This window comes from Lampris incognitus, chromosome 8 (assembly GCF_029633865.1).
Source record: "Lampris incognitus isolate fLamInc1 chromosome 8, fLamInc1.hap2, whole genome shotgun sequence".
Taxonomy (NCBI): domain Eukaryota; kingdom Metazoa; phylum Chordata; class Actinopteri; order Lampriformes; family Lampridae; genus Lampris; species Lampris incognitus.
This window is the reverse complement of record NC_079218.1, coordinates 50,644,500-50,669,851: the sequence shown is the minus strand read 5'-3', so window position 1 is coordinate 50,669,851 and position 25,352 is coordinate 50,644,500. Positions and strand designations below refer to the sequence as shown.

Sequence of the window (25,352 nt, the reverse complement as noted above, 5' to 3'; positions counted from 1 at the left end):
AGCGCCTCTTCTGGTTGGGCGGGGGGGAAATAGCGTGATCCTCCCACGCGCTACGTCCCCCTGGTGAAACTCCTCACTGTCAGGTGAAAAGAAGCGGCTGGCGACTCCACGTGTATCGGAGGAGACGTGGTAGTCTGCAGCCCTGCCTGGTGACCGGGACGGCTCGGAAGAGTGGGGTAATTGGCCAAGTACAATTGGGGAGAAGGGGAGGGGGGTAAAAAAAATTAAAATAAATAAGTATATGCTATTTGTATTTCATTTCAGAATCGATTTTAAACCTTTTAAGAAACTAAAAGAAAAGCCAGAAGTGAAAAATAATCAATGTACTCTATGAAGGCAGTACACAAGGTGGACAAAACAACTCATTTACCATCACAACTCATCATCTAAGGTAACCTGACTCCTTTTCAGGACTAAATGAGGGGTCAAAACACGTCTCAGCCCCATCAGGTGTTGTGCAGTACGAGGGCATGAGACATGTCATCTGGTAGATATGGACTCAGTACTGTGACTCCTCCTTACTTTTCCCCAGTAAGCATTGTTGTCAAACACAAAAGTGGGTCATTTTGGGAACCGACTCTCCCAACTCCTCGTTATTATACTTTGGCACTTTTTTTCCAAACAAAAATATGAAACCTGTATTATGGAAAAACCAAGACAGATAAATGGGTTCCAGAAACGAGACACACTAGATTACTTGCTTGCAAATGGGTATCTGGTATCTACTGACAGCACAATGATTTTAACAAAACCTTTTTTTTTTCTACCTTGCATGTCATCTTATCATCAGAGTCAGGCCTGCACGATGTCTTCTGAAGTCACAGCAGTTGGTCAGCACGTCTCCTGCCTCTTTTGCTCGCCTTCTCAAAAGTCTTCCAAGCAAGTGTCCTCCGTCATCCTCTATTGGCCCCGTGCTGCAGATGGACATATGCCAAACAGGCAGAGCTGCTGCTCGCTCTGCAGTATTTCTAGATGGAAGAGTCATATCAGTCCATTTGAAAGTGGCAGCTATAGGTTACAAAGAGTTCAGTGTTTTTTAATCACTAGCAAGGTCTTAGGTTACAGAAGTCCAGCTCCTGTGGCTTGCGCATACTGGTGCAGTGGTCCCTGGGCAGCAGCAGCCGCCCAGTATGGGTGGTGCAGTACAATGGCCGCTTCTTGAAGCCCTTCCCACAGGTTCTGGAGCAGAGCGACCAGTCACCGACGTGCCAAATAGGGCACGGGTCGCCACAAACCCTCATGGCTGTGGGTCTCTGTGTGCTATCACAGTCCAGTCCTGGCTTCCCATCTGGCCTCAGACATTGCACCATCCTCCTCTGGATCCCACTGCCACAGGTCACGGAACACTCATCCCATCCTGTCGACACCCATTTCCCGAGTCTGGACCCCTCCTTGCTGTAGGACGTGTCCTTCAGGATGTCTCCCACCTTTTCCTTGATGCCATCCTCTGCCAGCACGCTGTTGTGAGAGCGGACACGACCCTCCTTCCTCAGGGTCTTGTCCTCCTTGCTCTGACGGGCCAGGTAGAACGAGTAGCGGATGCGAGGAGGGGTCATCTTGCCCACGGACAAGACCTCAACAGTCAGGGCCTCCCCCAGTGGTTTGACGGCCTGCAGTATCTCAGAGAGGCCCGCCGTGCCGCTATAGCGCAGCAAGCTGTTCTTCACGATGATGTCCCTCTCCACCGCTGACACCACGTAGTTCCCATTAAGCAAGTAATGGCCTTGGCTGTTTTTCACAGCCAAATAGTTGTCGTCACTCACCATGCCCTTGTAACCCCGCTGACGGATGTCTATGTTGGCAGCTCCCACCGGCAGCAAAACCACAAAATTGTAGCCGTGTCTGCATGACAAACCATAAATACATCTTATAAGGGCTCTTCATGCTGTCATCGATAGCATTAAGAGCAAATTCAGCTATTCCCCCTTAGCTTCATACGACTCTGTAATATTGGAAATTTAATATATGATGACAACAGAATCATTCTCTACAGGCGTTTTACAACACAATGAGGCTTTTACTCACATGGGCTTGGTGAAGAGGCCAGACACCTTCTTACAGCCTTTACTATCACCTCCACAGACTCCACACTTATTAAACCTCTTGTCCGAGCCAAGTTTACCATCGCAGCCAGCCTTGACGCACTTCCCTTGAACGCACACCCCTGGAGAGTCTGGGGAACAAGGGGTCCCATCCACCACCTGAAGTACACAAACACTCTTGTTAGTTTCTTAAAGTCTTGCTTATCCAGGGGCGGCTAGCTGGGAATAGAAAGAGCATGGCCAACATGGGGGAAACTGCTGTCAGTTTCACTGTGGTGGAAAGAAAAACAGACAAGATACAACAGATGCACATCCTGAGGTCTTAAACACACATCCCCCCCGTCCATGTATACGGAGATGAGCACATTTTCTTTTACAGAAATTAACCAGCTCAACATATTAGTTCCTAACAGCTGTCTGATGTAATCAATGAGCGGCTCTGCTAGAACAGTTCAGTTTCGTGTCCTGAGATCATCCGTTCCATCCATTATCCAAGCCGCTTATCCCAACCAGGGCCACAGGATGCTGGAGCCTATCCCAGCAGTCACTGGGTGGCAGGCGGGGAGACACCCTGGACAGGCCGCCAGGCCATCAAAGGGCCCACACACACACATTCACACCTAGAGACAATTTAGTACGGCTGAGTGACCTGACCTACATGGCTTTGGACTGTGGGAGGAAACCGGAGCAACCGGAGGAAACCCACGCAGACACGGGGAGAACATGCAAACTCCACACAGAGGACGACCCGGGACGACCCCCAAGGCTGGACTACCCCGGGGCTCGAACCCAGGACCCTCTTGCTGTGACGCGACCGTGCTAACCACCGCGCCCACCGTGCTGTCTTGAGATCAACAGTCGCAATTTAGGAGAAGAAAGAGGAGTGTTGTGCTCAAACTCAAACACATGTTTCACGTACTTATTAATAACAACCGAATAATCTATGAGGACAATTTATAAAGAAAAAAAAACATAGTTTATGAAAGTCACTGAAGACACAGCACCTAATATGCCTGAGCCATGATAGATAAAAAGGGTGAAAGATACTCAAAAGATGGGGCAGAAGGATCTAAATGGCAGCACGCTCATTCAGAGAGGCAAACCTTAAACGGTGACCCACTGCACCTCTCTACCAGCGCCACGCAAGAGTGTTGGGCCACTTTCCTTTCAACCTTCCATCAGTTCTCTGAGTTTTTGAAACGTGTTGGATTTCATGCATGCATTTTCTCTTTAAAGGTACTGTCCGTAGTACTCCACCATGGCTGTGTGGAGTCCTACAACAATATGAGTGCTCTACTGCCAGCGCAGAAACGTGACATATATGCACTTTTCCATGGGGTCCACATTGTGGATTTTCGTTGAGATGTGTATGAGGGGCCGTACAAGCCATAATATATTCTGGACTTCTCATATCCATACATTCTCCTTTCACATTTATATTCACTCTCACACACATACATTCTCCTCTCACATGCATACGTTTTCTTCTTACATACATATATTATTGATATTAAATGTACACATTGACTGCATGTGCATGACAGCAAAATGTATGAATGTGTGCAATTATATATATATATATATATATATATATATATATATATATATATATATATATATATATATATATATATATGACACTGAAAATGTATGAATGTGAGTGAAAATATATTGAATATGAGTTTAAATATATGAATATGAAAATGAAAATATATGTATGGGAAAGGAGAACGTAGAATATGAGAGGGCCAGAATATATTATGGCTTGTACAGCCCCTCATAGTTGGGGAGTCTGTCCAAAACAATGGCAGAAGTGGGGTGAGTGCATCAATTTGCAGATTGTACCTTTAAATGTATTTCTTTAATTGATATTAACTTTGGCTGTGTCCGTCGGTATATTCATGACTCTTTCCATTTCGGTCTAGGGATTGAAAACTTAAAGTCACTTCTCTCATAGCTGATTTAGTACTTACACATATGAGAAAGACTGTGTTAACAGAAAGTTGCTTCTCTAAATAGGTATGTAGATGGGAGCTGATGAACACACAGGTATATATATATATATATATATATATATATATATACACACATTACACATGTACATATACATACATATATACATACATGAGGGTATATGATAATGCTTGCTTTTGCAAATATGTGCCTAAATTGTTTAATGCATGCAGAGTACAGTCTATTACTGGCTTTACAATATAACTACATTGTGTGGAAAATCCATAATCTAGTGTTTATATGCAGTCTAGCCATACTCCTCTCTTGACCTCTCCATGATCCTAACACATGACCAGTCTGACTGAAGGCAGTCAGCCACATCAGCCTCGCCTCTTGTCTGTCTGCAAAGTTGATGTGCTATGGCTGTGAACACACACTGACCCGGACCTTTTTCTATCACGACACGTGAGGCCTAAAAGTTTGTTTTTGTTTTTTTCAAATGAAACATTTCATCTAATCGCAGTATGTAAGACTGAAGTCATACGATATAACTGTATAGACCTCAGAGTCCTTCAGTTGAGTCATCCAGTGTTCTCCTTGGTTCTATTATCCACATCTTCTCAGCCAACAATGACAGCAGAACATTTAAAGCAGGGGTCAAACTCTGCGACTGAGACGCCTGCTCAAGCTCATTTCCCACCTCTCTATCTTGAGAAGATAAAGTCCTCTCTACTCCCCCTCTTTTTTCCCCTCCCTCGGCTCTCTTCTGACTGAGCCCAGGGGGCTGCTGGCTGCACTAAATTTATGTACAATAACATCCACAAGGAATTACTAACATGTTCCTCTCCCAGATTGTGCTTTAAGAGGTCCTGGCAACCTCTGTGTTAATGTTTGATCATACCGTCAAATTGCATCTGCCATTGCATTGGATGAGAAAAAAAAACGTGTCAACTTGTCAGAAACATGATAAAATCAAACCCTATTAGATCATTCTAGTCCTACAACAGATAACATAAGGGATTCTTGTTGGCCCTGTGATGGACTGGCAGCCTGTCCAGGCTGTCTCCCCGCCTGCCGCCCAATGACTGCTGGGACAGTCTCCAGCATCCCACGACCCTTGGCTGAATGGATAATGGATTCTATCAATATTTGAACCACCACTGACAAAACCTCAATTTATGAATTCAAACAACAATCCTCTATAGTATTTAGACTGAGCCAAGCAAAACACAGAAGAACAGCCGTGGAGTTTCTGACCTTGGGTGCAAGGACATAGAAGTAGCCTGTGCCGTTGGCCCGGCAGATGAGTTTGCACTTGTCCTCAGGGGACACTCCAGAGTACTTGGGTACCCACATCACAGAGGGGTTGAGACGGTTAGTGTTGAGTCTGAAGCCGTTGAAGGACTCGCACTGTTCCTCACGATAGCTCTTACCTATGCGGAAACGAGGTGAGAAGGCACGAAAGGTCAGAGGTGAGACCGCTGCTGGTAAAGAGGTCGGTGGACAGAGTTGCCCATTTTGAGCGACACCTACCTGTGTGAGGGCAGGGGTTCAGGTTGCAGGAGCGGTATTTGACCCGCACCCCCTGACAGTATTTACCCCCATTTGACGGAACTGGGTTGTTACATTCCCTTTTAGACAGCTGCACACCTCCTCCACAGGTGCGCGAGCAGGATCCGAACAGGCCCCACTTTCCCCAGCGCCCATCCACCTGGAAAAGTGCATAGATCAGTGGGTTATTAAAGCAGGTATAAACACATAGGACTGGCTTTATCAAAGCTCAGTCATTTCCAAGGAACAACGGTCACATTTTTGTAGACATTACACATTTTACACTGCCCAGACGGGGAGTTCTTGGGAAGGTGAACAAGAGAGGTACAAGTTGGTATTGACAACTCTGTGTGTTTGTGTGTGTTGGGCTGGTGTAATGATTGCATGAGTGCATATAAGTATTCTCACCCTGACATTATGGACCGCCTGTTTATCTGAGCAGACCCCGTGGAAGCAGATCCGTCCATCCCCGCAGCTGGTGCTGTCCGCCCAGGGAAAGTGACGGGTCTGACACACCAGCTGGCCATGGGTCTTTCCTGTGCACCACAGACGTTCACATGGTGGCTGCATAAAGGGACAGGGCTTCGAGGCCTCCCCAAATGCTAGCTCACACTGTCGCTCAAGACCATACGATGCTCCAGGCAGCTTGTCTGGGAGGGCCAGGGGTTTCTGAGGCTGGTCAAGCAGACATTCCCCTAGAGGAGAGAGACTGGGTAAGCAGCAAACCAACGTTGGGCAACTGTCAGGATGCTTTCAAAATCAGCTTAGACTGGTCATGCTTAGAAAGGCATGAACCCTTAAGTAAATAAGATGTAGATGATGCTGTGTATATATATATATATATATATATATAAGGTATTTTGCACTGCCATGTTGGTAGAGATTTCCTGAGAGATCACTGAATAAAGTCTTTCTGCGAAGAAATCTGCTGACAAATACCAAAAGACACAAGCAGAACCCATTAGCAGAGTCAAAGGGGTGCCTGGGATGACCCTGGACACCCCGATATCTGATTGGCCACCCCGAATGCCACCCTAAAAATGTTCACTCACTGCTGGCAGTTTGATGCTGATTGACATCTCAGGAATCAGGAACACTTTATTTGTCATTTCACTTGTGTACATAAAATGAAACAAAATGCTGCCCCCCCCCCAGCCCACAGCAGTACAACACAAAAACACATCCAAAACAAGAAAACACATATCCAAACTAACACATACATATATTCAAACTAAACAAAAAATCACTATCCAAGGGAATGAACACCAGCCAGAATGACTGTCGGAACTGCCGGGCTGCATGGGCTAGCAGTTAGCTTAGCTCACCCCACTTCCGCTCCCTGTCAGACCACCCTCGGTATTTCCTGCTCGGACGCAGCTCCAGGCAGGGACCGTGGTCCCCGGGCCCACCAGACGAAGCAGACCAAGCTCTCCCAGCCGATCCAGTGCCAGCTCTCCCTGCCAGACACCCTCGACGCATCTCCCCACACTCCTCACGATGACATTAAAAACACCAGTCAATGCCAGGTGAGGCCGCCGCCAGACTGCCCTTGGTGTTATCGGTATTGTGGGTCTGCATGTGCTAGCAGTTACCTTAGCCCGCCCCACTTCCGCGTCCTGTCAGGCCCCACCCTCGGCATTTCCTGCTTGGACGCAGCTCCAGGCAGGGACCGTGGACCCCGGGCCCACCGGACGAAGCAGACCAAGCTCTCCCAGCCGATCCAGCGCCAGCTTTCCCTGCCAGACACCCTCGACGCACCTCCCCACACTCCTCACGATGACATTAAAAACACCAGTCAACGCCAGGTGAGGCCGCCGCCAGACTGCCCTTGGTGTTATCGGTACTGTCGATCTGCATGGGCTAGCAGTTAGCTTAGCCTACCCCGCTCTCCCAGCTGATCAGCTCCCCACACTCTGGGGAGTGTGGGGAGGTGTGTCAAAGGTGTCTGGCTGGGAGAGCTGGCGTTGGATCCGCTGTGGGAGCTTTGTCTGCTGTGCCCAAGGACCATGGCCCTGACTGGAGCTGCGACCGAAGAGGAAACACCGAGGGCGGTCTGTCAGAATGCAGAAGCGGGGCAGATCCATCTGTTGTCCAGCGAAGTCCTGGAATGTAAGGCTTGAGCTTGTCATAATGGACCACTTTAGCTTTTACCCTTTTTCTCCTCTGGATACAGTAGACCAAGTCATCCAGCCGGCCCACAATGAAATAGGGGTCCTCGTAGGAAGGCAGAAACTTCCGTATTTGGTTTTCCCTCTCTTGGTGCCCTTAATCAGGTGCCATACTGCATCTCCAACTTGGTAGTGTACTCGGTGGATGTTTTTTTCGCATTGTCGTTTGGCATGCTCAGCAGACCTCCCCAAAGCTTCCCATGCCAGCTGGTGAGAGAGCTCCAATCGTTCACTGACCTGCATGACAGAGTGGAGGGGAACTGACAACATCCTTGTTGGGCAGCATACCAGCCACCAGGTCGACTGGCTCGGTGATTTCCATGTATCATGTAGGGGGACAGTCCCATGGAGCTGTGTTTGGTTGCTCGATAAGCTATAAGCACATTGGAAATTATTACATCCCAGTCCCAGTGGTATCGCTCAGCAATGGTAGCCAAGATTTTCTGCAGGGTGGCATTAAAACGCTCCACTTGGCCGTCGGACTGGGAGTGAAATGGAATGGTTAATTTCTTTTCAATTCCCAACAGTGTGCACATTCCTTGGAACACAGCTGACTCGAAGTTTGTGCCCTGATCACTGTGCAGGGAGTGTGGGGCTCCATGTCTACACATCCACTCAGAGGCAATCTTTTCAGCTACTGTGGTTGCTTGCGCATTGAGAACTGGATAAGCTTCCACCCAGTTACTGAAGTAGTCCTGAACCACCACTAAGAAACGATTCTTTCTCTCAGTCTCATTTAATGGACCCATTACATCGACTGCGGTCCTCTCCATAGGGCCACCTAGTTTCACATATCCCATGGCCGCCTGGGGGGGTTTCATAGGATGAGCCTTGGCAGCATAGCTGGTACAGGTGCGGCACTACAGCGTGACATCATTTTTCATGTTGTAGCAAAAGTACCTGGTCTTAAGGCAGGCAAGGGCCTTCTCCACCCCAAAGTGGCCACTTCATGCACCTGTCCCATTACAGAGTTGCGGTCTTCTAGACAGGGTGTCAGAATTTTGGTGAAGGCTCCTTGGCTGGTGGAGCACCCAGAAGTCATACTTCGCCCGTTTCTCCAACCAGCGGGCAAGTTGTCCCTCTGGCTCTCTCAACCTAGTCAACCAGGGCAGGCTGCTGTGGTCGGTACAGACAGTGAACGACCTCCCAAGCAGATATTATCTGAAGTGAGAGGTGAACTCCACTACCACCAGGAGCGCCCATCTGGTGGTGCAGTAGTTTTGCTCTGTAGAAGACAATCTCCTACTCCTGTAGGCCAAAACTCTCTCCCCCTCTCACTCCCTTTGAAAAGTATTCAATATCAGGCCTTTGTGCTCAGTGTGACTTTATGTAATGAAATACATTAAACCTGCAGCATCTCTGTGTTTAGAATAGGTGTACAATACAGCTTTTGTGTTGCAATGATATAATAAAAATAAAATTGATGGAAAATAATTTGTTCTAAATGTGAGGATGCACACAAAGTCCATTTTGAATACTTTTCAGATTGTTTAATTCAGTTCTGTAAAATTCAGTAGGTGGAGGATGGTTCAGAAATGGGTGTAGGAGGGGCCCAGGTGACAGGCTGCAATACCTATAAGCACATACTTCAAGTCTTCACTTTCCAGATGACCATTCTTATGCTGTTCAGCAACAAGGAGAAATCAACTTTGGAGGAGATCCAGTAGGAGACGGACATCCCGAAGAGAGAGAGTTGGTGCAAGCACTGCAGTCATTGGCCTGCAGGAGGGGTGGGGGGGGGATGCACCATATTGTTTTTATTTTCATTTCAAGTATCTAAAAATTGAAATTATGGAAAAAAACAGGATTTGTGGGTAAAACACCTTTCCTTCGTCACAGTAAAACTTTCTCAGTATGACCCCATCCCTCTGATAAAGCCACTTCCACTGCGCCCAGTAAGCTTTGGTGGTGGGGCTACAAGGTGCTATGTCAGCCCATGTCAGCCGGTCCCCCCCTTCCTGAACCACTTGCACATGGGCACTATGTCTGGGTCAGTTGTTTGTGCTGCTTTCAGCTGCTCTTGAGTCCAACCCCTGAACAGGTCGGTCTGGGGCATCTCACCTTGTTGTTGCTCGGGTGGGACAGGAGGTGGTTACAGCTGTTGTCACTGAAGGCATTGTCAACCCCCACTAGAGGTTGCTCCAGTGGCGTTGTGAGGAGGACCCCTTCATCCATCAGGCTGCGCTGTCCCCCCTGTGCTGGCGCTGGTCGCTGCAGGAGTGGGGCTCGGGCATGGTGCAGGGACATGAGCTTCTGCGTGGGCTCCTAAACAGTGTGTCAGCATTTTTGTGAACCCTCCCTGGCTGGTGGAGTACCTGGAAGTCATACTCCGCCAGTTTCTCCAACCAGTGTGTGAGTTATCCCTTTGGCTCCCTCAACCTGGTCAACTAGTGCAAGCTGCTGTGGTCAGTAAGGACAGTGAACAACCTCCCAAGCAGATATTGTCTGAAGTGAGAGATGAACTCCAGTACTGCCAGGAACTCCCATCTGGTGGTGCAGTAGTTTTGCCCTGTAGAAGAGAATCTCCTACTCCTGTAGGCCAAAACTCTCTCCTCCTCTCCCTGCATTTGTGAGAGGACGGCCCTGATTCCCCAATCACCAGAATCAGTGTCCAAGAAGAGGGGGTAGGCGAGTACAGGCACTCACATGAGCTGGATATTCACTTCCTCGAATGTCTCCTGGTACTCGGCTGTCCAATTCAAGTATTCATACTATTTATTGAGTTCATAGAGCGGTTTAACCACCATGGCCAAATCCTCAACGAATTGTCGGTAATGGGATGCCAGGCAAACAAATTGATGCACCTCTGAGATGTTCGGGGGGGTAGACCACTCAATCACTTTTTGAATCTGGGGTCGTGGCAACGTCTTTGGTTGAGACAATGTGCCCCAGGTAGGAAACTTGCTCCCGGAACAGACAGCATTTGCACGGTTTCAGCTTTAGGTTGGCTACACACAGCCTGGCGAACACTTGACCAAGCCGCTCCAGCATCTGGTTGATGTCTCGCCCCATGACTATGTCATCGATATACAGCAGGCACGTCTCCCACTGCAACCTGAACAGGACACGGTCCATGAGATGCTGGAATGTGGCCGGCACATTACAAAGTCCGAATGGCATCATGTTACACTCAAGTCAAGTCCAGTGTGCTAAAGTACCTGGCAGTAGAAAGGGTGTCCAAAGTATCCTGGAAAAGTGGCAAGGGATAGACAACTTTAATAGTCCGCTCGTTCAGGAGTCTGTAATCCACACACAGGCATAGGCTCTGGTCCTTCTTCCGAGCCATCACGATCGGTGCAGTCCAGCTGCTTTTGCTGAGCTGGGCTATGCCTGGCCCCAGGCTCTGCTGCACCTGCTAGTTTGCTGCAATCTGTGTGTCCCTGGCCATTCTGCGGGGTTGCTGCTTCACAGGTGGCCCAGGGGTAGTCAGGATGTCATGTTGCACGAGGCTGGTGCTGCCGAGGTTGGTGGGCCCCCTAGAGTAGACATCACTGTAGGCCTGTAGTAGGCTGGCCAGCCTACGGTGGTCACCCTCAGGCAGGCTCGCACAGCTCTTCACATACAGGACCTGTAGGTGGGGAGGTACAGGGGCACAGACAGGATTAACAAGTTCAGGCACTGATGGGACTTTGAGAGACTGGGGCTCTATCACCCCCAGCACCTTTGACAGGTGGAGAACCCCAGCCATGGTCCCCTTCTTTAAGATGATGGAGGTGGCACCAGGGTTGAAGACTGATGAGGATGTTGGTGGACGGCCATGCCTGCACAATGACCCGGGCCACCAGGATGTGGTGTCTTTTGATGAAATACTTGATGGGGCTTAACATCAGGTCTCCATCAGCGGCGGGTTGGAGGCATGCAGTGCCAGGCACAACGTACTCACAGCCCAGCCCCAGCACTGTCCGGCGCTTCACCCTGACAAAGTACACCTCTGGTTCTGGGCCAACATTGCAGTGGGGTACTTTTTCCCCGAAGAGTGTCATTTCATGAGTGTCATGTCTGCGAGGCCATAATCACACAGCTCGGGTTATCCACCCCTTTGCAGTGGTGCATCCCTGGGTGGGGTGTAGTCACAGCCCAAGGCACACACTCCATGACTCAGTCCTACATGCTGGGGCATACAATGGCTGAATGAATGGTGGCACAGTCTGTTGTGGGAATGGTGCTTGGGCCAGGGCAGCTGGGGTGCTGGTGTCTTAATAATTGCAGTTCATAGGGGTGAAGGAGTTAACTAGCCAGGCACCAGCAGTGAAAGCAGAGGCTTGGGTTGAGTTATTTCCCTTGCAAAATGATGGCAATGGGCCAGAGACAAAGGCTGCACCTCTAGTAGGGCTGTAATCCATCTGAGGAAAAGTCACAGACTCACCATATACAGCCATTAGCTGGGATGACGGATCAGTGAAGGGCAACGAGGGTGGTGGGGTAAGTGGCCATCCTGCGTTTGGCTGCAGCAGTGTTGTGTGAGCCGTGAGCATTAGCTCCATGCTAATGGAGCTAAAGCTAGCTCCATGCTAGCCACAAAGGGGTTGGTGCTGTATCCATTGTCAGCGTGTCCGCTGGGCTAACTGAGTTCGTGTTAGCCTCTCTGTCACAACCGCTAAAGGCGGCTTTGTATTGATATTTGGGCTTATTACCTCGATGTGGTTCTTGTTTCTGACAGTGCCGACATCCCCGAAGGCCACTGTTTTCTCTCGCTCGGTCCGCTGCAACTGTCAAGTTTATTTTAATGTTTCCCTCGCCGAATAATAAGGTGTCTCTCTAATGTCTCTTACTTGCAGAGAAGATCCCGGACGAGCCCCCAGTGTTACCTATCCGGCTTCGCGGCCCCGAACCGTAGTTGGAAGTCTCTGGTGTCTCGCTCGCCTTATTTGGCTTAGCCTGGCTCGTAGCTGGTAACAGGATTTACAGAGTCCGGACCAACTCTGCGCCGGAGAACGGGGCACTTTAGTTCAGCACTGCAGTCAAGTGTACTCACCACGGCCGCCAAGTTCCTCTCCGTCGGCACACGGGCTCGCGGCGTGTACGTCACCCACGCAGACTACTGTATATTATTGAAATATTGCTGATTTTATTCCCTAAATGTTGACTTTTTTATAGAATGCTGCCCTGCATCAGACAACCATCGCTGAAACACCTTCCCTATCAGCTGCACACATCCTTATTATCAATAGCTCTTTATACAATTATTGTGTAGATATGTTTCAATTCAAATTCTGTTCTTCATTTTTACAAATCTATACATTTGAATTGATACTCATTGTTCATTTTTAGACCTCTAGTTTGCGTTGTGTTGATATTCATTGTTCATTTTTACCAACCTATGCAAATGTAGAGTTCACAAAGGTATGCCACTGTTCTTGCATGCATGTGCTTTTGCAGTTGTGTAGCTGAACTGAGGTGTTTAGCTGCAGTGGGTGCTTGCATGCATGCTTTGCAGCCAGTATCATTTATTATGATTTTGTCCCTTTGTGTTTTGTGAGATACTGGCTAAATGTGAAACTGAGTACTGTGAATGACGTGAGTACATGGGTCATGTATGGCTTCCCAAGTCACACTCTTATTTTATTTTCTTTACTTGTAGTTTTGCCATGTTTTGTTTTGTTTTTTTTCCCTCCAAGCTGGCTCAAGGCATCATGCCACATTTTCTTTTCACTGGCTCCAGCATCCCCGCGACCCGGAGAGCGGGATAAGCGGTTCGGATAATGGATGGATGGACGGACGGATGGATGGTTGATATACATCAAAAACGGCTCTGAAAGTTGTCAACCATTTTGAAGTTTGCAGATTTGTGCAAGTCATCCCAGTTTGTCTTCCATTTCTACAAATCAGTGCAATTACTCGTAAACAATATTTACTGTTCACTTTCCCTATACAATGTTTGGGATTATGTTGATTCACTTTTTAAAGTGTGTTCACGCTGTTACATTACGTAGTTGAACTGGACAGGGATGTAACTTCACAGGAGACGCATTGATGACGGGATACATGTAATATTATATGTTCCCCTTCTCACCATTCGTCTCCTAATATGCTGATGACACTTTGTATCTTGTCAGTTTGCTTCTAAATGGTTTTGGGTAAAAGCATGCCCTAAGTGACTAACTGCTATTTTCACATGTGTTGCCCAAAAATGAGTGTTTTAATTGATCTGTAGGTGACCTCAGTACACAAGATCTCAACATTGTGTCTCCTCAGCAACCAGCTCGTTTGCGTGAATTCACTCTCAGTTCTGCCCAGCACTGCCTGCCCAGCACTGCCTGCCCAGCCCCTGCCTACCCAGCCCCTGCCAGCCCAGCCCCTGCCAGCCCAGCCACTGACCTCACCGCACGTCACTGACCTCACCGCACGTCACTGACACCCACAAATGCTATCTTATTTCCTTGGTGCTCGAGCTTTATTTTCTGAAAATGGTTCTGGATCTCCAGCAGTTACAGACCCAGATTATATATTCATGAAAACAGACTGACCCAAGTCTCTGCAGTATGTGAGTACAGTACTGTGTGTGTGTGTGGGGGGGGGGGTTGAGCCGTAGTTCCAAGGTAGAGACGCTGGCTATTAATAGCACGTTAAAGAATTCTAGTGAGGTAAACCCGGTGGACTCCGTGATCTGCCACGCTGAAGGACTCCGGGCTGAGTGAATTATCACTTCTACCTCTAATCAGCAGTCATAGCATTCATTCATGCTGCTCAGATGCCAGGTTAGGGTTATACGCACTGTTTCGTCAAGGCCTATGGACCCCCTGGAGTAGCCTGGGCCACCCCATGTATAAAACTCTAGTTCCCGTCCGGGTAGCGTACGGGGATCGGCGGTTCGAGTCCCCATGTTGCCTCCGGCTTGATCGGGCGTCCCTACAGACACCATTGGACGTGTCTGCGGGTGGGAAGCCGGATGTGGGTATGTGTCCTGGTCGCTGCACTAGCGCCTCCTCTGGTCGGTCGGGGCGCCTGTTCAGGGGGGAGGGGGAACTGTGGGGGAATAGCGTGATCCTCCCACGCGCTACATCCCCCTGGCGAAACTCCTCACTGTCAGGTGAAAAGAAGCAGCTGGTGACTCCACGTGGCAGAGGGGGTGGAGCAGCAACCGGGACGGGTCAGAAGGGTGGGGTAATTGGCCAAAAATGTAATTGGGGAGAAAAAAGGGGGAAATTAAAAAAACTCGAAAGGATGAACGAAGACAGTCACCTGCGCCCCCCCCCTCCTCCTCCCCCTTTTACAAATCCACACGTGTGTGTGTGATTGTATTGGTGTGTTTGTGAGGGCGTGCCTGTTGTCTTTTTTGATTTGTTCTAGAGTAGTGCTGATGCACGAGCGTGTCCTCAGTCTGCAGTCTGCAGCCCTCCTCGGATCGGCAGAGGAGGTGGAGCAGAGACCGGGACGGCTCAGAAGAGTGGCGTAATTGGCTGAATACAATTGGGGAGAAAAAGGGCAGAAAAAAATCCCCCCCCAAAAAAAAACTCTAGCCCTGGGTTCGAGCCCCGGGGTGGTCCAACCTTGGGGGTGGTCCCGGGTCGTCCTCTGTGTGGAGTTTGCATGTTCTCCCCGTGTCTGTGTGGGTTTCCTCCGGGGGCTCCGGTTTCCTCCCACAGTCCAAAGACATGTAGGTCAGGTGTCCCTAGGGATGTGTGTGTGGGGGGGGGGGCTGTGTGATGGCCTGGCGGCCTGTCCAGGGTGTCTCCCCGCCTGCCGCCCAGTGACTGATGGATGGGCTCCAGCGTCACCGTCGCCCTGCGAGCAGGGTGAGCGGTTCGGGTGACGGATGGACGGGTGGAAAAGCTCTACTTCCGCCACTAGCGAGCGAGCTGGTTCTGACCCAGCGTCATCAGCAGGCAGAGGGCCTGCAACACGTGGTCTCGGGAGGCAGCCCTCTTCCCAAAACTGTGCAGAGTGCAAGAGCAGAGGGCTCTCTGCACACATCTGTCAGCGTCTCTGCGAGCCTTTTGATCACACACACACTGCGGTTTTCCACCCACCACAAAGCCTGCAGGCAGGCGGACCGGTTCTGTAATGTGCAGTCGTGTGCACACGTGTGGACCGTTAGTGTGTGTGTGTGTGTGTGTGTGTGTGTGGACCGTTCGGGAACAAGGCTCAGAACCTCAGCACCCGGCTGGAGAAATGACACATGCACCAACCCTCCCAGGAACGAGGTAATGACGGTAAGAGTTTGACGAGCAGGTGCTTGGAACATTAAAAGACCAACAGCGGAGAGAGAGCGAGAGGGCCAGTAACGGGTGGCTGATCTCACTCGGGGGGGAGGGGGGAGGGGGTAGGGGAGGGGAGGGGGGGGACTCCCGGCTTGTCGACCTCAAGGGGAATTCACTACTCTGAGAAGAAGTGGTTTGTACTTAGCTCTCGTTCAGCTGTTAATACTCTGCGGTGAGCACTCATCAGTTAGGGTCGGTGGCTTGCGCTGGGGTTGGAACTGCTGGGAGGTTCGGGTCCCGTCCCGCCGGCCCACTTGGAGCGCAGAGGCAAGGACGACCCGATCCAGCGCTGCACATTCCAGACCGCAGTACTCAGAATAACACGGCGCTTCTCTGGTCTACCGACCTGCCTCACATGCACCCGTCCACACACACGGGTGGTGCAGGCTGGCGCGCCGGGCGCCACCCCGCTCATCACGGAGCAGTTACTAGGTCTTGCTCAAGGACACTTCGGACGCGCTCTCTGCGGGGAGCGATCCGCACTCGCCCTCCGGTGACCAATCCTCCAAAACAATGTTAATTGCCGTTTGCCAGCGGGACAGTAAACATGCCGGAAATACATTTACGTGCCCCCAGCTGCCCCGAGCACGCTGAGACACGCCCCCTACTGCTGGAGGAACCGCGGCCTCCTGGAGCAGGGCGGGAGGAGGAGGTCACACAGAAGAGGAATCAAAAAGCGGGTCAGCCACGTCGAGCAGGGTGAAGCGCTGCTCCTCGGCGTCTGCGCTCCTCGAAACGTGGATCCCCTCCTGGAAAGGGCAGCGCGAGGAGCGAGCCGGCCGCGCTATTTACAGCAAGGCGGCATGGGAAACATGGGCGCTGCAACGGCCTTTACAAACCGCTGCGGTGGCTCCTCCTCCCCCCCCCTGCAACAACCCCTCTAATTCGGAGCAGATGCGGGACGGTTTTAAAATAAAGTTCAGCAGGGATCCGAGGCCAAGTCCTGTGGCTTGCCCTGTTTGGCAGACGGTCCGCATCCAAAAGAGAGCGGATTTCTGCGGATCGCCCCGCCCCGCTCCGGCCTTTTCTAGGGGCGCTCGGCGTAATGTCTGGGGCAGATGTTTCATTCGGAGCCTTGATGAGCGCTGGATGTCTTGTGTTGCTCTTAACATCCGACGCCCTCAGCTGCATTTGCGTAGCGGGTTGTGTATCGGATGACAAAGGGGTCTCAGCAGAGATAAAAGGGGGTTAAGACTTGTAGAAACGCCAGTGAACGTCACGTAAGTGAGTCCTCACCTCCGGAACAACTGGAAGTCGACTTGAGCCGGCCACAAACAGAAACAAGAACAGCCAAGGCTCTGTGCTTACGTGAGTGTTAGCAGGAGCATGTGCTCCCCCGATGTGATCAGCCCGTTGCCAACACCAGACTAGATGTTTGCTGCCAGACAGATACCGGGGCATCACGCGCCCCGAAGAACACTGAGGTTTCTTTGTCCTCCGCTCAGCCTCACCCACCTCCCTATCGAGCACACACTGTGGGCTCCTAACAGCAGGTGTCAGAGGTCACGGTGACTCACCGTGTCCGCTGTCCAGGAAGTCTGTGATGATGGCCGCACTGCAGGGTGACCAGGGGGTGGTGCGGTTGATCTGGATGAGTGTGGGGGACATCATGTGGTTGTCCTTCAGCTTCCCGAACACCTCCTCGCAGGCCTTCACGTTGTCGTGTGGCATGTTGAACACGTGGCCTGTTGAGGAAGAGGCATGTCCGGAGACGTCACTCGCAAGTCGTTTAAGCCTAAACGGGCGCTGTCGACCTGCGCAGCGAAGCGCCCGGCTGCTGCGGCTTCCCGTGCACAGCAAACCGGCAGGGAGCAAAGGTTACAGACAACGTTTGACATTCCTCACCGAGCTCATGGGCCGTCGTGAAGGCCGAGGGAAGGCCGTCATCTTCGATCACCGAGCAGCTCCTCTTGGGGTCACACATGGTGCCGACGTCCGCCATGCCCAGGGTGTCACAGGTGGAGGCTCCACACAGGTCCTAGGGAGGATGTAAAACATATGTATATAGTATATATCTAGATGGTACATTGGTCGAGGTCGGATTAAAAGCCGTGCTTCTGTACTGGTTCACAGTGTGATTATCATTCGTGAACTCATTCTACCGTGTTAAGGCAAAGCTTTCCATTACCCAGTCCACAAGTGTTTTTAGCGGGCAAATATGTTTGGAGAACACCTTCTTCCATGAGGTAATGTAACTGTCCCCAATCAAAACATTCCCATGCCAAAAGCCAGAGTTTCCAAATGACCTATTTCTCCGCCTAAGGGATTTAAACACAATCTCAGTGAGTATCCATTTGGACCGGTTGACTGCAGCTCCTGATCACAGGGCTCAGAGTCAACTCCTGGAGTAGCCACAACACACCAACGCCCTTCGAGCACAGCTGTCTGGCCGGGCGTCCACAGTAACGCACAAACAGCGGAGACTGCAGATGGCACTGCGAAGAGTTCTCTGGCTCAGTCTCCTGGCTCATCGATATCTTTTAATGCTTCGACTGCACATTAAAAATGCCACGCACAGTCAAGGCCAAGAGGTGCAGCGACAAATTAGTCAAGGTATTAAACCGCAACTGTGGGCCAGTGCAAATCAAATCCAGACGTGTTTGTGTGTGATCAGATGACAAATGAATGTTGGACCGCTTACTAGCCAAGAAAATGCGAGGCAACCGGGTCAAACGAGACAGCTGTGCCATTAAGGACGCCGTGACCTGCTTCCCATACCTGTCATCAGTCTTACTTCGGACTTGCTGCTCAGTCACAGCTATCGCTCGGTACAGAAACCTACGTCTTCCGTCCACAGATGGCAAGGCACTGGAGAGCACCGCCGTCCAAATTCTGAAATTCACCCCTGTGTTTATGTTGGGGTCAGGATGTTGCGGAGGTTCCAGCTAATGAAATGTGTACTCCTCCTAAAAGATTTAAAGACTTGTTGATGTGTCTGGCACTCCTGAATCACTGGTAAGGGTCAGGCAAGCTGACATTTACAGCAACCTTACTGTAGAGGCACAATGTCCTCCGCCAGTTTTCTCCATATACACTTGGCATATATGTTGACGATGTGGTAAGAATCTACTGAATCTTTCTTACGCATGGCTGCTCACTTACAGTGGGCGACTCGCTGAACAGACAAATAACGCAACACACGACTAAACAGAGCAAGTGTTAGATGTAGGGTAAAGCCACCCGCAGCTGCCTCCGTAAAACCTAGAAATGACCCTGTGGGCTGGTAAACGGCAGGCAGACATTCTCTAGCTGGTTTAAATCACACAGGGAACCATAGCCACCCAACACAACCCCACTGACTAAATCTCACTGTCATCACATCATAAATCCGCTTTGTTGACTTGAGGTCCAACGTCTATCAAGGGAAAAGAAGAAGAAGAGGAAGGCGTCTGAAATTCTCACCACCAACATTCAGTGACGTTGAGTGTCGAAGGTGTGAACATGTGTGTGTGCATTTTTTGCATCTGTAAATTCAGGATGGCTGTTGATATGAGCAGATTTGTTAATTCAAACATAATTTTTGATTAGTTTGTAATTTTACGTGGTTAACCTTTGTTGTATTTTTTTTCAAATTTCTACCATGTCAATACACAAACATTTAATATACATGTTGTAGCAAATTCAGGGGGGCAGTCGGGAACCGCCGCAGCCGGGACGCGAACCCGGGTCTCCCGCGTCACGGGCGACTACGTTAACCAGTCGACTAAAGGGTCCCACCCGTTAGCCGAGGGCTAGCGAGTCTTGTTATCCGTGGTTGTTACAATATTATTATCCTGAAGACTTTAAAGCTAGAGTACAGCACTTTTACATATTGTAACGTGCATGGGTAAATAGACTCGCTAGCCCTTGGCTAACGGGTCAGACCCTTTAGTCGACTTGTTAAGGTTGTCGCCCATGGGGCGGGAGACCCGGGTTCGCGTCCCGGCTGCCCTCCGAACTCGCTACAATATAAATAACGTCCGTGACAAACGAGGTCGCACAATGACTATTAAGCCTATCACCGCCAGGCAAGTCTCTCTGTATTTGGCGTAAACCAGTTTTAAATCTGGTGTCTGGGGCCGCATTCCCTCGCAGGTGATGAGTAGTGGTGCGTTTTACGTCAGCCAGCATTGCCTGCTTTGCCAGAGCCGCACTTCCGTGTGACGCGAGCGTTTGGATGCCTCTGATTGGCTGGCCTTCGGGGCGTTTCCGCCAGAAAGCTTCCGAACTTGGAAGATTTGGCGGGAAAACCTAAGAAGCGTCCAAGAAAAGTTTCTGATGCACCAAAGAAAACATTAACTCAGCGTTCAGAGGAAGGATTAAAATAAATTTAATTTTTTTTAAAAAGCGATTGACAGCGAGGACAAACACGGATAACCACTGGTGTAGCGTTTCCTCGTTGGAAAGCAGCGAAAGAACAGAAGTAATTACCCACTGCCGGAGGGGGGAGACAAAACTTCCGCACTGCAGGTTTAAAGTCCCAACATGTGACCTCAGGTTCCTTAAAACCTGCAGTGCGGAAGTTTTGTCAGGGACATTCATTTATATTGCAACGACCACGGATAAGCAGACTCGCTAGCCCTTGGCTAACGGGTTGGACCCTTTAGTCGAATATGGGAAAGTCCTGTATTCATGCAATGGATTCGATTGTTCTCTTTAAAATTTGTCAAGGTCACAGTGAATAAACTCAGGAACTATATATATATATATATATATAAAAACTTGGCAGGATAATCAGGGAGGGTGAATTTTAAACCTTTCTGACATCTTTCTTCATTCAACAGGCATAGTCAAACTAGCATTACGGATGAGAGGTTTGTTGTTTTGTTAGTGTAACCGGTTATTTTCTTGCCCGGTGCGGGATTCGATACGACGTGTACTGCACCACATGGCGACATCACTAACCGCTCGGCTAAAGGGTCAGACCCGTTAGCTAGGGGCTAACGTGTCTTATTAGTAGTTTACACTAGGTACATGCATATGGGCCCTCTTGATCTGAGGGGGAAAACAGTTTGAAAATGTTTCAGACCAAAGAATATTTGTTGGAACAAGAGAAATCAAACATGTGTTAGAGCACTATTATCATTAGCCGGAGCCTTTGGCTGTTGTGAACATTTGAATGCTGCTCTGTGCATCCCTGTTATACTGTTATGCTGTGTTCCTGTTTGTGCCTCAGCTATGAGCTCGCATGCTTTTAGCCATTGTTCCCCCCATTTTCTCCCCAGTTGTACTTGGCCAATTACCCCACTCTTCCGAGCCGTCCCGGTCGCTGCTCCACCCCCTCTGCTGATCCGGGGAGGGCTGCAGACTACCACATGTCTCCTCCGATACATGTGGAGTCGCCAGCCGCTTCTTTTCACCTGACAGTGAGGAGTTTCTCCAGGGGGACGTAGCGCGTGGGAGGATCACGCTATTCCCCCCCCATCCGAACAGGCACCCCGACCGACCAGAGGAGGCGCTAGTGCAGCGACCAGGACACACACCCACATCCGGCTTCCCACTCGCAGACACGGCCAATTGTGTATGTAGGGACGCCCGACCAAGCCGGAGGCAACACGGGGACTCGAACCGGCGATCCTCGTGTTGCTAGGCAACGGAATAGACCGCCACGCCACCTTTTAGGAATTCACCTTTGATTTTTGTCATCAGTGAGCTGTTTTCTACCACAGAAATACACATTTCGAGATATCTTGCTTGTTGTGCTATTCTTGGTAAAAAAATAAATAAATAAATAAATAAATACTATACACTCTTGTTTGTGCAAAAATGAGGAAATCTTGTGTTTTGTGGTAGCTTGCGCTGAAAAGTACAAGCACACAATCCCAGTAATCAAGGTCAGTCGTTTTTGCTCTATCACTCAGCGAAAGAGCAAGTGAACCCTCAGGGCCGGTCTGCCGGGTTTATATGTATGGAAAATCACAGGCACATGACTCATTCTGTGTAGGAGGGATGCATTTTTGTGAACGGGGCCACGTACGTTTGCCAGAGAGTGTGTTACGTCCAAACTGTTGCACGCGTCCCCATTTCCAATTGTAGGAGAACTATCCATCTTTGAGGTGGATGAGTTCAAAGATGGATAAAACTGAGACAGCCCAGGAGGACGCAGGAACTTGGAAATACATATACCCAGAGGTGCAGCACACGTTGGGGAGAGAGAAAACAGAGAGAGGACGTTGCACAGTGTCGGACACGGGGCTAGCAGGTGGGCAAGAAACATATCTGACATGCATGCAAGACCCCCACTAAACCCCCTCTGCACACACAACCCCCCCCCGCTTCCTCCTCCTCCTCTTCCTCCTCCTCCCTCTCCCTTCGGGGGCCTGTTTAATGAGGAGCAGGCATGGCGGTGAGAGGGGTTAGAAGCCCCACAGCTGGGGGAGGAAGGGGACGGCTGAGAGAAACAAGACATGACCCACTGGCACATCCCTCAGGCCACTGTAGTTTGGTTACATTGGAGCTATAATTGACCTCGCCGCATAATTTGCCATATAATTTGATATTACATGTGAGGAAATACCAGTGATATAGGCCAAGAGTGATTTAGCACAATATTTTGTTTTCTATGCCTCCTTAATTCTGCTGGAGAGAGCCCCGAGAGTGCAGCTGTAGCCTCTATTGTTACAGGACACGTGTGAATGTCCTTATCATCTGTGTCCTTTGCCACGCTGCACTGACCGTGCAGCGAACAATGGGCAAAAGTGGTTAAAGTCCCTGAAATATATCTAAAACCCCTGTGAATACATCAGCTGGGATGTTTCACCAAACGTGTGCCAGGTTTCCCATGTTGCAATTGAAATGAATTTGGCCAACATAGTCCGATTTAACAAGGGAAACAGTAAATCATAGGTCAGACTTACATATTGAGCAATGAATGTTAGCGGTGACTTCATCTCTGACCTTTCATGAGCCAAATATGTGGGGGTGCAGAAAGAACAAGGTGGTGTTTTTCAAAGCTATAAAACCACCCCTCTGGGGATCGATGTAAAGCAAATGAGACGTTAGCCTTGCTCAGGTCGGGTCACTCCCATCTGCAGCCCATCTCCAGTGGGAATAGCAGGCCTATAAGTTCTGTGCAAGTGCCTTGTTTCTGGGTTCCCCAGAGGTGGTTGTGTGTAAAGCCATTAAAGCCATGAGCTGAGGGGCGTATCAGTCATATAAAATGTTGGATGAAATAAGCTCTCGTCTCATCAAAACATCAAACAATGTGCTTTGGTTCCTGTTAACATTCTTGCCAATTTTGTGATCGTTCTCGTGCAGCTAACAAAGCACTAAAATGTCTGCAGAGATCATACAGCCTATTATTACATGTAAAAGTAACTTTGAGAACGACTCTGCGCATAACTGTAGTCCACTGACTTCCGGTTTCTACTGCAGCGGTCACACCGGTTTCCTGTTTGTTGGCGCGCGCTATTGACAATGGCATCTTTTTGGCGATGCCTGCGAGATTTACCTTGGATAAATATCAACCACGTGCACACAACCGTCCACACACTCTCACCTGCACCTACCAGCAAACGGGGGGGGGGGGAGTTTCAAGTTGTACATATCAAGTTACGGTTACGTCCACCACTATGAGAGTGAGCAGATGGACGGACGGAATTGTGGACGTAACTTGACATGTACAACTTGAAACCTTCCCGCCCGTTTGCGGGCGGGTGGAGGTGAAAGTGTGTGGACAGTTGTGTGCGCGTGGTTGACATTTCTCCATCCGTGGTAAATCTCGCAGGCATCGCCAAAAAGATGCCCTTGTCAATAGCGCGCGCCAACAAACAGGAAACTGCTATGACCGCTGCAGTAGAAACCGGAAGTCGGTGGACTACAGTTACGAAGAGAGTGGATTACACTTAGCAAACAAACTCACGTCGTCTCCTCACCCGCCGCCTCGGATCAAGAGTGCCACGGGGGATTTTGGGGCCCCGTGAAAAGATATCACATTGACAGACCAAAAGTACTTATTAACCTTTATCCCCTAATAGTCACGGATCCTTGGTGCCGTTCTAACCCTCCCACCCGCCCCCCATATGGTACCACTGCTCGCGCCATCTCTTGGCGAGCTAATAAGGCCAACTCTCACCTGTCTGGTGAACAGGATTGCTGTGTCCCAGTATTCTGGGTGTTTATCGTTATTCTTGTTCATCTTTTTCTGCCAAGTGCAGAAGTTCCGCAGGGTCATGGCTGCGTTGCCGGACACCTTGGGTCCCTTTTCATCCTCCGTTAACACCACGAACTTAACAACTACAATGTGGATGGAGTTGAGGATACTGGGGTGCTTGTAGAGCCTGGCCGCCACTGACATCAAGGTCAGCAGGTAATGTTTGAGATCATCGCCGTGGAACTGCGCCATGGACTCGTCGGCCACCACCAGCGTCTCCACGTATCTGGGGACGGAGGCGAATCGCTTGGATCGCTTCAGCATCGTCTCTGTCACGTTGGCGCAGTCTTTCAGGTGCCGGTACTTCTCCAAGGACTGCGCGACGCCGGGGCTGAGCGCCGAGTCCACCGCGCACCTGGAGGTGGAGTTGCCGCCGAGGTCGCCGTCGCGCCTGCGCCGGATGACGTGCGCGCTCCCGACGCCCCATGTGTCATTTCGAACGGGACTCACGAAATACTCCCAGCCGGCGAAGCCGAAGGAGCCGCGCAAGCCTCTGCACAGGCTCAGGGCGGCGTACGAATAGCGGTCTGCGTTGACGTAGCCCGAGTAAAAACACCGGTGCAGGTCTGCGGCGACATCGGCTTTGTGCGTGGTGACGGAGGAGGCGACGAAGGTGGAGTCTTGGCGTAAGTCGAGCACGAAATCCTGCTCGAACGCGTGCATTTTCACAACCGCTCTCCCCCGGAGGTTATCCACGTCGTTCTCGAGATCCCCGTTCTCGTAGTTTTGGTCATCCAGTCTGACGGGGGAGCAAAGTTCACTTTCCATGCAGCGGACGATGTTTAGACAGGAGAGGACCAGATAGAGGGGGGGCGCCGACCTGATAAACATGACGATGTTTGCATTCAGTGAAGAATGCAACGACCAGATCAGAAAAACCCTATGCAAAACCAGCAGCAAGTAACGCGTTACAATGGGGGGGGGGGGGTAATCCGAGGCACGGTAGTCTAAAACGTAGCAGCTGCGAGCCCACTCAGTTCAAACTCCCGGTCGTGCTGCCCATTCCTCTCCTCTCCTCCACCTGTGTGTAGAGCCGATCCCTGCCTTCTCACAACTTTATACATTGTCGTCATGAGTTAAAATGTGGAAATTCTGCCCCCCCCTCCCTTTTTTTGGAAGGGGGTTGTCTTTGGGAGCGCTCGCTGGGTGTGCGCCTCTGTTCATATGGCCAGTCAAAACTCTGCCAGTAACCAGCCTGCGCATCATCATCATCATCGTGATCATCTTCTTCTTCTAACAGACCGCAGGAATCGAGCAGTCGACTTTGAAAGCTGCGCTGCGGTGTGTGGGCGCAGTGCCTGCACGC

The 25,352-nt window shown here is 50.1% G+C and overlaps 1 protein-coding gene across 1 annotated transcript; it reads right to left on the bottom strand.

The window, feature by feature from the left end:
* Nucleotides 1-307: 307 nt before the first annotated feature.
* On the bottom strand, nt 308-24,877 carry LOC130116704 (A disintegrin and metalloproteinase with thrombospondin motifs 15-like). Its single transcript, XM_056284711.1, has 8 exons — nt 23,969-24,877; nt 17,761-17,893; nt 17,433-17,600; nt 5,955-6,241; nt 5,529-5,706; nt 5,253-5,428; nt 2,026-2,201; nt 308-1,842 (listed from the first exon to the last, which is right to left on the bottom strand). The coding sequence occupies exons 1-8, from the start codon at nt 24,875-24,877 to the stop codon at nt 1,044-1,046; spliced, it is 2,826 nt and encodes a 941-aa protein (XP_056140686.1). The 3' UTR covers nt 308-1,043.
* Nucleotides 24,878-25,352: the final 475 nt, after the last annotated feature.

Bases quoted from the DNA above. Each gene is read 5' to 3' on its own strand.
- LOC130116704 (XM_056284711.1), bottom strand. From the start codon at position 24,877: ATGTTTATCAGGTCGGCGCCCCCCCTCTATCTGGTCCTCTCCTGTCTA. The intron at 17,601-17,760 runs GTGAGGAATGTC...CTTCCTCAACAG, and splicing joins CACGACGGCCCATGAGCTCG to GCCACGTGTTCAACATGCCA. The intron at 6,242-17,432 runs GTGAGTCACCGT...TCTCTCCTCTAG, and splicing joins CTTCCTGGACAGCGGACACG to GGGAATGTCTGCTTGACCAG.